The 15,545-nt window shown below is 45.2% G+C and overlaps 1 protein-coding gene across 2 annotated transcripts; it reads left to right on the top strand.

Moving 5' to 3' along the window:
- The first annotated feature begins 238 nt into the window (after positions 1-238).
- On the top strand, positions 239-12,163 carry LOC124693340. Of its 2 annotated transcripts, XM_047226814.1 has the most exons (15): positions 239-617; positions 1,278-1,320; positions 1,681-1,832; positions 2,947-3,034; positions 3,206-3,444; positions 3,529-3,982; positions 4,080-4,228; positions 4,324-4,413; positions 4,540-4,692; positions 4,819-4,931; positions 5,037-7,426; positions 7,466-8,369; positions 8,455-8,535; positions 11,512-11,767; positions 11,876-12,163. In XM_047226814.1, the coding sequence occupies exons 2-10, from the start codon at positions 1,287-1,289 to the stop codon at positions 4,900-4,902; spliced, it is 1,443 nt and encodes a 480-aa protein (XP_047082770.1). In that variant the 5' UTR covers positions 239-617; positions 1,278-1,286; the 3' UTR covers positions 4,903-4,931; positions 5,037-7,426; positions 7,466-8,369; positions 8,455-8,535; positions 11,512-11,767; positions 11,876-12,163. The 2 variants fall into 2 exon arrangements, with proteins under 2 accessions (XP_047082770.1, XP_047082769.1); XM_047226813.1 differs by having other exon boundaries at positions 5,037-8,369.
- The last annotated feature ends 3,382 nt before the right edge of the window (positions 12,164-15,545 follow it).

Below are 15,545 nucleotides of genomic sequence, written 5' to 3' on the forward strand. Positions count from 1 at the left end.
CCGTCCACAACCCGACGAACCCTGTGAGCTCAGAGCGTTGTGACTCCTCCCCCCATCGCCGTCGAATCGCCGCCACGCCACCGCCGCCTCTCCCGGCGAAAATCCCCACCGCCGCCTCTCCCGCGAAAATCCCCACCGCCGCTCCTTGGTCAAAGAACTACTCCCTTCGCCGCGGCCCCGCCTTCCGCTAAGGCCCTAACCCTAGCGGCAGAGCAGGTTGGCCGGCGGCGCCCCACGCCGCACTCCCGGGAAACCTACCACGGCGTCCGATACTACCCGTCGCCGGCGGCGGGGAGTCCAGCAGGATCTACGAGACTGAAGCGTCTCTCCGTCACTCACTTCTCCTGTTACCGCCTCATCGCCATCCACGCTACGCGGGCTCTCCCGGCTCCAATCCCCCACCGCCGCTCTTCCTCCTTTCCCGGAGCTTCCTGGTTCGGCCCTACACCGTTCCCCGCGGCCCCGCCTTCCCCTAAGGCCCTAACCCGAGGCCGGTGGCGCCCCACGGCCTAGTCGGCTAGTCCCAGCAAGCCAGCGTCCGATCCCACCCGTCTCGGGCGGCGGGGAGCAAGCGCACTGCAGCTCCAATTCGGTTGCGACTTCTTTCAAGCTGATAGGTAAGTTAACAGAGTCTCTGAATAATAGGCGAGGGATATGCATTTCGGATTCTATGGGTTGCATCAATCTGGCTGTCTTATACAAAAAAAAAAACAAATGGTTTTGACATTTTGAAGTACTTCTTGATTGATACTTAGATCCAGTACGCACATATATGTGAATCGTTGAGACGGTGATGAGCTATATAACTGCATGTTTAATTTTCGTTCATTTCTTCTAACTTTGTGTGCCCTAGATCGTTTGTCTCAAACTCTCATTGTCTTGAGGGCTAGCATTACTAAGGTCAAGTTAATAATTAAAAGAGAAAGTATCTTCTTAGTTAGTCATCCAAAATTCATTTTTCAAACTTGGTTGTGAATTATTATATTTATGTAAGAACATAATATTTTTGTTAAATTGTATGCTAATATGTTGGCATTGTCCTATGTATTAGATTTTTTTTTACTAAGTTGGACCACTCTGCCTTTCACACCTTAGGTTTAGGGTCCGCCGCTGTCGGTCAAACTGTAACAATCCTTTACTCCTTAGAGTACATTTTGTCTCCATGTTGAGTTTAATTTTACTACATTAAATCGATTTAAGTGCAAAAGTTACTCTTCCCTTTGGTCTTTCAGATTTATAACCTAATTTTAATTTTGTATTTCTATATGTTTTGGCAGTGTGCTCTTATGGCTAATTTTGGAGGCAGTGGAGGCGACCTGGGTAAGAATAATATTATTGTTTGAATTGTTTGTACTGTACCAAATTGGCATTTACATTTTTTTTCATAGCATGCTTGAATCCTTTTTAGGTTGTTGTGAACTCACTAATTGATCCACCATGAGTTTGAGGCAGGGTGTTAGAGTAGTTTATACTGAATGTGTTTTTTCCCCGTTGATTGTAGTCTATGTAGGTTAGGCTATTCTCTTGCAATTTATTTTTTCGCACTTCTATTATTTGTCCGTGCAATGTTAGTGATTAGGTATTTTGATTTAATTATCATATCATGTTGTAAATTAACATATTGTTATTAATGCTTTCGATGGGCTTCTGAATGTTGTTCACTATCATTTTATTTTGTAGAACGAATCATCCATGGTCGCCAGATTGTCTTCGCGGCAAGAAGCAAATATGATGCAAAAATGTGGACCTGTGGCTGTGGGTGGGAGAATTTTCCTACAAGATATCTTTTGTTCGATCTTCCTGCTTGGAGATGCCGCATTTGTTTAGCACCTGTAAGTTCGTTCAACTTTTCTTTACAGCAACATGAACATCAAAGCCTTTTGTTTCAAGCAAGTTGGGGTAGACTAGATATGAAACCCACTAGAACGTATGAAAGCAAAAAGGGAAAGAGAGAAAAGAGTAAACAAAAAACGAGTAAACTAAGATTTGACACATTAATTGCTGATTTCCATGTTGTCCTATCAAGAGAGCCAGATCTCATGTACCCTTCTGCCCCTCCTAGCATTCTGCCACTCCTAGCATTCTCTGTACCCTTTAGAAGTCCATTGTTTGTTAATTGGTGTTTCCACTGGATATTGCTGAAACCACCTTAGCCGGTGCCGGAATAGCTTTTTTTTCCCCTTGATATGCTTTTGGACATCCTCATTCCACAACTATGTGTCCTTAGCTTCATGTTTCTTGCCTTCTTGTCACCCGAAGCACCTCCCTAGCTACCTTCCGAATGCAAGTTGCCTTCTTCATCTTCATGCAATCTGAAGCACCTCCCTAGTTACCTTCCGAATGCAAGTTGCCATCTTCATCCACATGCAACCTGCACCTCCCTCTTCATCCCAAAGCCCTTTCGCGATCATCCTCTCCATAAAGGATTTTTGCATGTGCCCTGATTTTGGCACCTTTGTCCTGAAAACACATGCCTGAAAGCGAAAGTCGGCCACCACAAGCTTATGTTGCGCCACAACAGTCTCCAGGGATCACCTTACGATACAAACAAGCCGCCCTATCCATTCTCTTAGTGAGGAAAAAATCCATCTGGCTAGAGTGTTGAGCGTTACTAAAGGTCACTAAGTGACATTGCCTCTTCCTAAAGAAGGGGTTAGCTACCAACAGGCTACCACACAGTCTAGGACGACCTTATCCTCATAGTTTCTGTTGCCATACACAAAGCCCCCATTTATTCCCTCAAACCCTATGGGTAGCTTCCTTAACCTTCGTGTCAGACCCTTGTGCACTTTTCACTACCTTTTGGGTGATGATGTATCGCGTCACTAGGCGCTGGCAGCCGGGCCCTTGCTCACTTAACACCACACCCAACAATAAGTTGTTTAACTTTTCTGTCTTTTTAATGCTTTAATTTTGATGTGGTGTTTGTAAAATTTCTAATTGCAGTTCACAGGAAATGTTGATTTTTCTATGGCTGACATTAAGGTGAATGGAATTCCATTGATTCAGATGATTAAGGATCAAAGAACTGAGCGTAAGCATTGTAAACTGTCCCTTTTATGTTATGAACTTTTAGTTTGTAAAATGTAAACCTTCTATGCATACTTTAGGTATTGTTTTCACTTTTATCATTTAGTCTAAGTGTTCAGCAAATCCTGTTGATTACAGTATCTCACTATTCGGTCCATCTTTCTTCATTTTGCAGCTGAATGCATTGCTTTTGCAATTGCTCACTTAATTGAGATAATTCATCGCCTCGAGTGCATTCTCAAGAAAGAGTACCTAGGCATTTGGAATTCTACCTTAGATACTAGACCTCTGGTTGAGATATACAAATATGAGTGTCCCATGATGTCTGAAGAATTCCCGCCTTACTACAATGTTGGCTTGCATAAATTACTATACCTGTGTCAACATATTAGGAATCAAGGCATCTCATTCAAGGTAATTGCAATAGTCAGTTGGTATTTCTCTATATTGGGTGATAGACAGCTCTAAACTAAAATGTTCTCATTTGTTCCCTTTCAGACTGGCAAGCACTATAGGATTGAGAAAATGTCCACTATATATATTGGTGACTATGAGTGGATGTGCGAGGAGATTGCAGATGGAAATCCACTTCTCGTCAACTTCATTCCTGGACAGCAATTTGGAGGTTTAGAGTACTGCAGAATCTACAAGTCTATTGGTCCTGCCAAGATGGCTGTAGATGCTAGCGGGGACTACACTGGTCATCTGGCTGTTTTGGTGGGAGGCATATCCAATGGTACTGAGAAAGGTTTCTGGGTTCTCAATTCGCACTCTGAGTTATGGTGTCCTAGATTCACTCCGCCAAGTATTCCAAGAAGTATATGGAATGCTGTCTCAGATCTCACACGGTTTTTCCAACAAGAATCAAGGGCTGGCAGAGGTGGCATTTTCAAGCTAAACAGTGACAATATAGTATGGAATGCCATAAAATTCTCTAGAAGTGACGATGCAGGTACAATTGTAAAAGCTTTAAACCTGCCCTTGTAGCTTTATTAAATAAATGATCTAATTGTCCATGGGTATTTTGTGTCAACACTTTCATGTTTCAGAACCTGTGGGTAGTATGATCAGAAATGAGGATCTGTATACCAAGGCTGCAAGTGGCAGCGGTGAATGTGATGCAGCTTCAGTCTCGCCTTTTCTTTACGATGTCGTTGTTGGCTCACACTTCAATAGAAGATTGAGGGCTGATCAAAAGGTAAAATTCATTTTCTGGTAGATTCCAATTCGAGCTGTAGTACTGCTTATTTGCTTGGTACCGGTAGGGGGTATTTATTACTTGTGAGTTTACAGGAAGAAGAGACATTGAGTCTATTCGATCATCTTCCGTTTATCGACTTCCCTGCAATGCCTTCACCACCCTGTTTTTCTCGTCGTATCCAGGTATTACTTGAGCTCTGTTGCAATGTTATTCGAGCTTTTTGTGTCAAAGTTGCTAATTTTCTAGACTACCCGTATATTTTTTCTGTTTTGTTTATTCATGAGGATCTTTTGCTTATGCCTTTGCAGGCCAAAAAGATACTTGAGACTTTTCACTCTCTGCCCTTCTCTTTCTACACTTCATCACCTTCCGAGGAAGAAACATTGAGTCTGTTCAATAATCTTCCATTTAGCAACTTCCCTACAATGCCTTCTCCACCCTGTTCTTCTCGTCGTATCGAGGTTATTATTTGAGCTCTGTTGCAATGTTATTCGAGCTATTTATATCAAATCTGCTAATTTTCTGGACTACCCATCTATTTTTTCTGTTTAGTTTATGCATTAGGATATTCGCTTATGATTTTGCAGGCTAAAAAGATACTTGAGACATTTCAGTCTCTCCCCTTCTCTTTCCACACTACATCACCTTCCGTAATGGCTTCTCTGCAATGACTACATCCTATTTTTCCTGCTGTACCGAGGTAGTATCCAACCACGATTACAGTGTTATTCAATCCTGCTTATGTGTTCTATTTTCTGGCTTTAATTTGGTTTTGTTACTAACCTGTGAAGCTACTGAATTCCAGCTTCCACGTGCTACGGATAGTACCCAACAAAACAATAAACATTAAGAGAAAGCGATTAATTTCCCTTTGCTGAAAACTCAATCATCAACTCTTTCTGATACCCCAAGGGACAGCTTTAAGAAAAGTGATAGTTTTTTCTGAATGGATGAGCAAAGAACTTGCTGAAGTAGATGGTTCCCAAATAAAGTCCAGTTGTAGATTGTATTTGAACAGCGCAGATTCTGACAATATCATTGGAGCACTGATTTAAACAAAAAAATAAGTTCATTGATGATGAACAATGATTCGTGGTCTGAGTTACTAAAATTGGCTGATGATAATGTGGATTAGTTTCTTGAAAATTGTATCAAAGACAAGCTGCATATCTAGCTTCTCGATAAAGCAGGAGATGGTGGCAAAGGTCCCAGTGTGTTAGATGAGGACAGAAAGCGTGTTTTTCATTTGGCGGCTGCTCTGGAATATGATTGGGCAATACTGGCAGCAGTAACTGGTGTTGTAATTAGCTTTGGCAGATACAAGAGGCCTGATTTCACTTCGGGAAGCACACCAGCTGATCTTGCATCATTTAATGGGTATAAGGGAGTTTCTGGTTTCCTGCCGAGTTTTCCTTAACAAGCCATCTCCAGACCCTCAATCTAAAGAAAGCCATGGGAAGCAATGTATCAAAAATATCTGTCTACCTGGTATCAGAGATGTTACGAAGGAGTGTCTCACCATTGGCAGATGAAGCTCTTTAAGCTGGATCAATGGGAGATTCACTAGGTACTGCGTGGAACGCTGCCCAAGCTGCTGCTCGCATAAGCTGCTTGCTAGAGAATCGTGGACAGTGTATGCCATTCCAGAGTAGAAGCATGGACAGCAGTAAAATGTGTGCAAGGACTTGGGTCCTGGGTTGCCACTCATGAAGCCAGAATGTTACCACTACTTTGGACCATTGCTGAATGAGGACAAGGAGGAGCAGCTAACAACAGAGGATCAGAAGGAGAGGAAAATCATGAAACTCCTGCTCAAGGTTAATAACGGCACATCCTGCAGCGAAAGGCAGCACTTCTGCAGCTCACAAACAAAGCTCAAGGTTAAGAATTTGGTGCCGGTCTTCTCTCCTCTGTTCAACAAAATCTTGCCATTGCTCATGCACTTGAGCACTAGTAGCGGCATCTCCTGGTGAAGATCATTGATAGGGTGCTGTATAAACAGGATGAGCTGGTTCCTCCATTTGTGCACAATATTCTGATAGTTACCAAACCGGCAGGGAGATTATCTCAAATCTAAGGCAAAGCTGCTGGTCCTGCTACAATGATTGCCGCCATGAGATGGATATTGGTAACAGTGATGAGTATGTGAGGAATACAACTGCTAGGGCATTCAGTGTGGTGGCTTCTGCTTTGGGCATCCCTGCCCTCCTCCCATTTTTGACGGCTGTCTGTCAGAGTAAGAAGTCCTGGTAAGCTCGGCACACTGTTATCAAGATTGTTCAACAGATTGCTATTCTCATGGGCTGTGTTGTTCTACCTCACCATAAGAACCTAGTTGGGATCATTGAGCATGGTATAAGTGATGAGAACCAGAAAGTATGGACAATCACCCTATGGTATAGGAAGTTTTGGTAGCGTGTTGAAGCCTCTCTGGAAGGTTTTCAGATCTCACTGCGGAAAGGTCCTTGCTGCCTTCTTTAAGGCTATTGGCTTCATCATCTCTCCTATGGATGCTCTGTATTCCAGTTACGAAATGAAGGAGGTGATGCAAGTCCTGATTCGGGAATTCCGATCACCAGATGAAGAGACAAAGAAGATTGTCCTTAATGCTGTTAAACAGTGTCAGTACAGAGGGTGTAAGGCTTATTATATCCATAGTGACATCCTTCCAGAACTCTTCAAACACTTCTGGGTTAGGCGAATGGCTCTAGATCGTAGGAAGCAACTTGTGCAAACAACTGTAGAGATGGCAAATAAGGTGGCAGTTACTGGTATCGTTGATAAGATTGTCGAGGATCTAAAAGATGAAAGTGAGCCTTACAGTAGAATGGTGATGGAATTAATTTAGAAGTTGGTGGCTAATTTGGGTGCCTAAGATATTGATCCTCGTCTAGAGGAGCTGCTTATTGATGACATCCTTTATGCTTTCCGAAAGCAGACAAGTGATGATGCAAATGTCATGCTTAATGGTTTTGGAGATTTTGTAAATGCACTTGTCCAGAGGGTCAAGCCTTACCTTCCTCATGTATGTGGTATCATCAAGTGGCGGTTGAACAACAAGAGTGCAAAAGTTAGCCAGCAGGCTGCTGATTTGATCTCAAGGATAGTCATTGTGATGAAGCAGGCAAGGAGGAGCAGCTTATTGGTCACTTTGGTGTTGTGCTGTATGAGTGCTTGGGAGAGGAGTATCCTGAGGTGGAGTTCTATTCTCAGAGCTTTGAAAGCTATCCTGAGGTGCTGAGTTCAATTCTCGGAGCTTTGAAAGCTATTGTGAATGTTATTGCCATGGGCAATATGACACCGCATATCAAAGATCTTCCTCGGCTAACCCCCACCTTGAAGAATAGACACAAGAAGGTCCAACAGAACTGCATTGATCTAGTTGGTAGGATTGCTGAGCGTAGAGCAGAGTTACCAGCTAGGAGTGGACGGGATTTGTTTTGAGCTGCTGCAATGTTGAAGGCACGCAAGGAGGGCTGTGAACACATTTGGTTATGTTACGAAGGCAATTGGGGTGCAGGATGTGTTGACCACTCTGTTGAATAACTTGAAGGTGCAGGAGTGGCAGAACCGTGTTCACACCACTGTAGCAACTGCTATTGTTGCTGAAACTTGCTTGCCTTTTACAGTTTTGCCTGCCCTCATGAATGAGTACCGGGTTCTAGAGCTCAATGTCCAGAATGGTGTTTTGGAATCTCTCTCATTCCTCTTTGAGTATATTGATGAGATGCGCGAAGATTCCCTCTTCACAGGCAGACTGCTGCATCTACTGTTAAACATATGACTCTAGGAGTTTCGCTTGGGCTGCGAGGATGCTCTTGTCTATTTGCTTAACTATGTCTGGCCCAATATATTTGAGACCTCTCCCCATGTCATAAATTCTGTCATGGAGGCTATTGAGGGGATGAGAGTTGCTCTAGGTGCAGCTGTGGTTCTAAATTATTGTCTCCAAGGCCTTTCCCATCCAGCAAGGACGTGAAGTATATTGGAAGATCTACAACTCGCTATATATTGGTGCACAAGATGCACTTGTTGCTTCTTATCCCGCGCTAGGTGATGACACATGTTGATCACAAGAAACTTAATGAGTATCTTCATGATAACAAAAGTGGGAGAGCGTATGGGCCCGTTAAGGCTGGTACATCTGCTGTATAGTTTTGTTTTTATTTCCGCCAACAGGTATTGTATATATTACTGATTATATGTTTCTGTATTTCTTGCAGTTTTGCATACCGTTGAGTTTCAAAAAGGGGGTCTTCCGCACGTGCACGCTCATTTGGTTGGACCGAGAAAAAAACAACACGGTTAGTGCTGCTCTTTATTGACTCCTACATTTCTGCTAAGCTACCAGATCCTCTTACTGATCCTTTAGGATATACTCTGGTTGCTGAATTCATGAATCATGATGCATGGTCTTTGTGGTGAGGATAATCCAAAATGTCCTTGCATGAAAGACGGTGTTTGTTCTAAACATTTTCCAAACCCTTTCAGCCTGAGACCTATGTAGATGCGGATCACTTTCCTATTTATAGGCACTGTGACAATGGTCGTTTTGTTACGGAAAATAAGGTTAGGTTTCATAATAGATTTTCTGTCCCTTGCAATATGGCCATGCTAAAGAAATTTCAAGGACATTTGAACATAGAATGGTGCAATAAAACTGATGTCAGAAACTTGGATCAAGAGAATAGAAGTGATAGAATTGGCTGTATATTATGTTCATCTTTCCAAGGGTGAGCTTTATTTTATTATCTTAGAGTGCTTCTAATGATTGTGAAAGGCTCCACATCTTATAGTGCTGTGAAGACTTACAATGATATTGTTTATCCTACTTTCAAAGAGGCTTGTGGGGCAAAAGGATTGCTTTGTGATCACATCGAGTGCTTCTCTGCGTTTGATGAGGCTCTTAACTGGGGCATGTGGCAGTAGCTGTTTGAGACCATCATTCTATTTTGTGGCGTAAACGACGAAAAGGCGTTCTTCGAAAAATATCGGGTTCATCTAGCCGAAGATATCCAGTACAGAATCAGAAAGAGACTTCGTGATCCCACTTATGTTCCACCTACTACTCTGAAATATATGCTTCTTGGTTAACTTGCCACAGTTTTTGCAAAAAATGTCTGCATTATCGTGGACCACTACTTGCCATTGAAATCGAACTATGATTGTGGTGCCGCTGGCCGCAACCCTCCCGCCCCAACTTCCCGCGAGTAGAGCGTAGCCCTGACCTGCTTGTTGTGGTACCTAGGTCCTCGATCGCCCCTGCACCGGCAATCCCCCAGCCTCCCCGATCCCCTGCGCGACGGACGGCGCTCCGTTCCCTTCCGCAGAGGGCGGGGTTTGCTGCGCCGCCGTCGGCCCTGCGTCATATCCCCTCACCGCCACTGCCCTGGTCCAGGGCTCGCAACGCCGCCGCCCTTGTCCTCTCCTTTTCCGTCGGCCAGAAGCTATGGCTGGAAGACCGATGAGAAGCAGCAGAGAGCGGTCGAGTAACTTCAGCGAAGACGGCAACAAATAATGCTTGCATCCATCATACCGATTGGCTGGTCAAACTGAACCGCATCTTCCTCCACCTCGCGATTCTCTGCTCCCACGGGTACTGAACACTGGGAACGGAGTTGACAAGGGGTGGATTCGTCCGTCGGAGGCGCGAGCGTGCTGGACTCAGTCGGATTTCCTCTTTGGGGAGGCTGCAATCAGAGGATTTTGAGGAGACCGGAGGAACAAGACAAATACAAGCAATGTGGATTTTTTTTCTTGGTCGATGTGGTGCACTGGTGCCTGTCAGCCTGTGTCGAGCGATGGGCGGAAAACCAGCCGGCTTCTAGCTGATGAGGTGGAATATGATGCTGGCGCTTCTTGTTGATGTGGCTTCAATTTATGCAGATCTTAACGATGATCAGTTGGTCGCTTACTATTGTAGATCGAGTGAGAGAAGAGAGACCTGGTTTCTTTTTTTGTTTCTGGATATGCTGGAACAGGAAAGTCTTTTCTTTGGAATACCATTTAGCTTATCTCAGGGGCCATAAACACGTTCTGTTGACTGGAACAGGAAAGTCTTTTCTTTGCTTCTGCCTGGGGGTAGGGCAGCCCATTTGTTTCAATATACCTTTAGATGTTGATGACCAAATTGTTTGTGACATTAGGAGAGGAACAATTTGTCTGCTTTGATTGAGTCAGTTTCCTTGGTCATCTGGGATAAGGCACTTATGGTGCATAGAAAGTGAATATTCGATATAAACCTGCGTACTATATTGTCTTCAGAAAACCTTTGTTAGCACATTTGCCTTTCGGAGGAAAAGTTGTTGTTTTGGGCGACGTCCTAAGACAGATATTGCCCGTAATAGAGGGGGGTACTAGGTCTCAGATTGTTAATGCTGCCGTTACAGACTCACCCTTGTGGAAGTTTGTCCAGGTGTTGCACCTGAAGATCATTGGCAGGTGTTTTACAACCACATGTTGCCCAATTTAGTAAATGGATTTGGATTCTTGATCTTGGTGATGGGAAAACAGTTGTGCATGATGATGATGAAGGTGAACCTAGCTGGATTTAAATCCCAGATCTTCTCCATACAAATGGGAACAAGAAGGCTGTGATTGTAGACTTTTTTTATGTTGATTTTACGGCAAACTATTATAATCCTGCTTACTTGAGGCAACAAGCTATTCGGACACCCACAAATGACATTGAAGAAGAGATAAACACATTTGTTTTCGGTAAAGTGCCTACTGAAGAGATAGAATATTGAGCTGTGACACCATAGCAAAAACAGGGGACGCGGTCCATAACATTGATGCATTTTATCCTATTGAGTACAAAAGTCAGGGGAAGACCATAGCAGCTGTTTGTTTGTATTTGAAAACCCCTGTGTTTGTTTATCCATGGTAAGCTTTTTGTGGCTGTTTCCCGTGACATGTAGACATTTGCTCAAAATTTTGATTGAAAATGAAGACGGAATGTGGCTCGGAGACACGAAACAGTGTTCTCTGAAATTTTTTGCACTCATTGCATAGCTTACCCAACTATATGTATGTTTAGCTGTATGTGCATATGTACGCATGCATGTATTTTGGAAATTAGCATGTTGTCTAGTTCATTCTCGGATTATGATTGTATTGTTTTGGTGAAGTTTTAGTTTTCATTGTCGACTCTCTGTTATCCTATGTCATTTTGTTACTGTTGTGGTGCTTTAGATAGTTCATTTTGTTACTGATTTGCTGTTTCTCGTTTTGGTAGAGACATACCGGTGAAACTGATTTTGCTTTCTTCAACAAGGTAGGCAGGGCTGCTGTTGGGAGGCCATTGATGAACCTGCTGCAATACCACCGTCCAGGACACGATTGACCATGTGAAGGCAGCATGGAACAATGTCTCTTTTGCCTACAGAGATTGCTCGTTTTGCCAGTCAGAAATATTGCCTTATTGTTTCTATATCATCAAATGAGCGCAGCTAAGGCTTGTAAGTGTGTTCAATCCTGTCAGCTTGGAAGGAAAGAAGTGACCTCTTCTCTTATCTGGTGACGAGAGACTGAGGGGTATGTTCTTGGCGTGCTCGGATTATTTCTGTGTCTTGTTTTCCTGGTACTGACTGCCATGTGTGCTTGCTATTTGCTGTGCTAATCCTAATGGCTACAAATTTGCAGGTTCGTGTCAAAGCCCTGAACCTGCACTGTCGTTAACTGAAGACATTCAGCTGCTGTCAACAACGCTATTCATCTTCAGAGGATGGACAGTCAGGATCAGCGGATACCCCTTTGCTAGCATCGGGCGGCTACGCTCCAGTTTAGGTTTCAAACTGTTGCAGACTTGGATTCTGCCCGAATAATTTGTAATTTGAACCTATGAAATTCTCAGCTCTTCTGTTTATTTATTAAACCAGGGAGAGAGAGGGTGGTTGGGCGGTGCGATATGTGAAAACTCTGATTTCCTTATCATGCTTTTACTTGTTCTTCCTTTATCTAGCTTTCTTTTTGTATGGTTTTCCTTATAAGATTATGAAGAGCTGCCTCTGGGACGACTTTCTTCCCTTTGCGGTTTTTCTCCACAAACATCTCTCCTACTCTCTCTGTCTCAAAAAACGAGTTGTTCTACATTTTCTAAATACGGGTGTATCTATATAACTGAAATATGTCAATTTATGTCCGAATCTAGATAAAGTTGAGCAGCTCTTTTAGGGATGGGGGGATTATTATCAAATTGGTACCGGTGATGATGGTTGACGTTGCCTTTTCTTTTTTGCATTACACCCCACCATAGTATTTTGAAAATCAACCCGCAATCCAGAAAGGTAGTCAACGTGATGGTAGGTCACGTCCTTGGATTCCCCTCGCTCGAACTGAGATGGAGGCGTCGGAGAGTGCCGTCATGGAGTTGGGGCTGCACACTGCTGCAGTCCATCGCTGCTCCTGGTTCCGGTGAAGGAGCCCGTGCCGTCTTTGGTGACAATCTGACATCTCAGATTTTCTCCCCGTGGAAGGAATTGTAGGCATTGTGTTTCTGGATTGGCTGAATTTTATTTTTTGCTCTGTTTTACTTGGGGACTATAATTGGCTGACGGCCCACGCCTAAAGACCAAATTGACCCCTACTGTGTCGATAAGTCGAGCTCAGACCCGGACAATCTCGCATCTCGCGTCTCTCCCTTCTCCCCCAGCACAGCGGCGTCAGCGGCAGCCTAGGAAGCGGTGGAGCAAAAAGATTGACTGCAAAGTAAAAGGGCATATCGTGGTCCCCATGTAAAGCAGGGCAATAAAATTCCCTGGTTATCTCGAAATGTGTTCGTTTTGGTTTCGCTCGTGTCGAGCCACAAACATAACAGCATCTCTAGTCGCTCCTATACGGCGCTTGGAGCACGCTATTTCTTCGTGCCGTGTTTGTGTAATGTCGATGTCCAATCGTGTCTTTCTAATAGAAATTTAGATTTTTAAATTTAATCGAAAACAATCGAATTCATTCAAACTTGCTATATATTACACGGATTTGAAAGAAATTTGATAAAATTTAAACCTAAATCTTAATCTAGTAGTACTTGCGGCGCCCAGAGGGTTCGTAGTACTGGTGGAAGTTGTACATGGTGTCGCTTTCACCCCGCCCAGAGGCACGACAAGGACGCCATTAATGCCGCGTGCAACCTTGGGCTGTCCTCGGGGTCATCGCTACTAGCTATGAGGCGCTGCCGCCGCTCACGGCTTACTCATTGTCCTACTCCTCCTGAGGGCACCGCCGGCGCGCCACTGCTGCTGTCGTGCTGGTTCGTGGATGGTGATGCTGCTGCCGTGCCTCCGAATCGCGGGCGGCATCGCGTACTCTCCTTCACCCCGCGCTTCGGCACACTGTACGGCATGTCGCGGTGCGAGGAAGGCGTCGACCGCGCCGGCCCCGAAGAAGAAGAGTTCGAGGAGACGACGGCGGAGAACGTGGCATCTCTAACCTTGGGACGCTGTTGTGGATGCCGTCGACGATGGCCAAGAGGGTGCGCCCGGGAACGCCCCAGAAACGGAGGCGCCCCTCCTTGTTCCACGTGTTCCTCCGGGCCGACAAGACCGTCGGTGCTGGCCATGTCGGTGTCGTACTGCGCCTGAAAGAAGTCTGCCCACCAGTCATCATTGCCGGTGGGGGCCCATGTGGGATCGACGCGCTCCTCGCCGCTGAGGCACGCACGCTGGGTTCTGATCGCGTTCCTCCAACGATCGGTTCCCGGCGGCAGCGGCGGGACACCGATCCAGTTGATGACCAACCTCCAGCCGCCGCTGCTTGCCAGGCACATATCTGGCGGAACAGGGTACCGCGCGTGGTACAACGTCCACGCCTCCGTCACCGTGAGGCTACCGCGCCCGAAGCCGTTCACGGCGAGGATATTCTTGCGGGATGACGCCAATGAAATGTGCGAGAGGAAGGAGGGGGTGCTCTTTATTGCAAAGCGGCGGCAGGCGAAGCGGCAGTGGGACGTTGGCCGTAATAAACGCCGACGCGAATGGCCATGCGGCCATGCGCGACGAGAAGCTTCAGTGCGCCGCCTAGGAAAGCCTGGGGGACATTAGCGTCGCTTGACCAGAGGTAGGCGACGGATTTTAGAATTCTGTGTCAATTATGCGTCAGACCTGCAACTTCCCGCCTTGCTTCAATGGAGCGGGGACGGGGTCGAGGTGCCGGATAGCTTATTGGGCCGCGCCGGTCGAAAGGGGGCTTTGGAGCGTGCGTCTGGGCCAGAAAAAATGTCCGGCGCGTCCAAAAATCTTTGGGGGACACTTTGAGAGACGCGACTGGAGATGCTCTAAGGGCTCGTTTGGTAGCCCGGGCCCGAATCCTGGCTTACTGGCGCAGTGGTGCAAACACACCTGCGCATCTAGAATGAGCCACATGCCGAAATTGGCATGTTGTTCGGTAGGTCGGGCTGCATCGGTTGGGCTGAAAAGGGCTTTTTATTTGTTTGCCTGCAGCCAACCCGAAATCTCGATGGAGATGAGATTACGCCTGTTTGGTAGCATCCAGGCATGCCTAAGCTTACCTCATCTGTAGAACTGGTAGCCTTACCATGCTCTCACCTCCCATCACACAGATATCAGTTGATGACAGTTGCAGACTAACGAAGCTACCACGTCACGAAATCAGCCCTAGCTAGTACGAATGGTAGTTCATAACACGATGCTCCCTAGCTACTACGAATGGCAGTTTATCATCACAGGGTCATTCAACATACATGGATCGAATAGGGGTTCGACAAATAGGGGATCATAGGGGGGTTCTTCTTCTTCTTCTTCTTCTTCTTCTTCACTTCTTATTCACTTCTTCTTATATGGTGGTGTTTGATGGCGTGTATTTCACACGTTCGTTGGGCAACCCCAAGAGGAAGGTATGATGCGCACAGCAGCAAGTTTTCCCTCAGAAAGAAACCAAGGTTTATCGAACCAGGAGGAGCCAAGAAGCACGTTGAAGGTTGATGGCGGCGGGATGTAGTGCGGCGCAACACCGGAGATTCCGGCGCCAACGTGGAACCTCGCACAACACAACCAAAGTACTTTGCCCCAACGAAACTGGTGAGGTTGTCAATCTCACCGGCTTGCTGTAACAAAGGATTAACCGTATTGTGTGGAAGATGATTGTTTGCGAGAGAAAATAGTAAAACAAGTATTGCAACGAGATTTGTATTTCGAGATTAAAGAATGGACCGGGGTCCACAGTTCACTAGAGGTGTCTCTCCCATAAGATAAAAGCATGTTGGGTGAACAAATTACAGTCGGACAATTGACAAATAGAGAGGGCATAACAATGCACATACATGACATGATAAGTATAGTGAGATTTAATTGGGCAT

The sequence above is a fragment of the Lolium rigidum genome, chromosome 2, assembly GCF_022539505.1.
Source record: "Lolium rigidum isolate FL_2022 chromosome 2, APGP_CSIRO_Lrig_0.1, whole genome shotgun sequence".
Lineage (NCBI taxonomy): Eukaryota > Viridiplantae > Streptophyta > Magnoliopsida > Poales > Poaceae > Lolium > Lolium rigidum.

Coding starts and splice junctions, on each gene's coding strand:
- LOC124693340 (XM_047226813.1), top strand. CDS start 1,287: ATGGCTAATTTTGGAGGCAGTGGAGGCGACCTGG. Junction 1,321..1,680: donor AGGCAGTGGAGGCGACCTGG/GTAAGAATAATA, acceptor TTTATTTTGTAG/AACGAATCATCCATGGTCGC. Junction 3,983..4,079: donor CTCTAGAAGTGACGATGCAG/GTACAATTGTAA, acceptor TTCATGTTTCAG/AACCTGTGGGTAGTATGATC.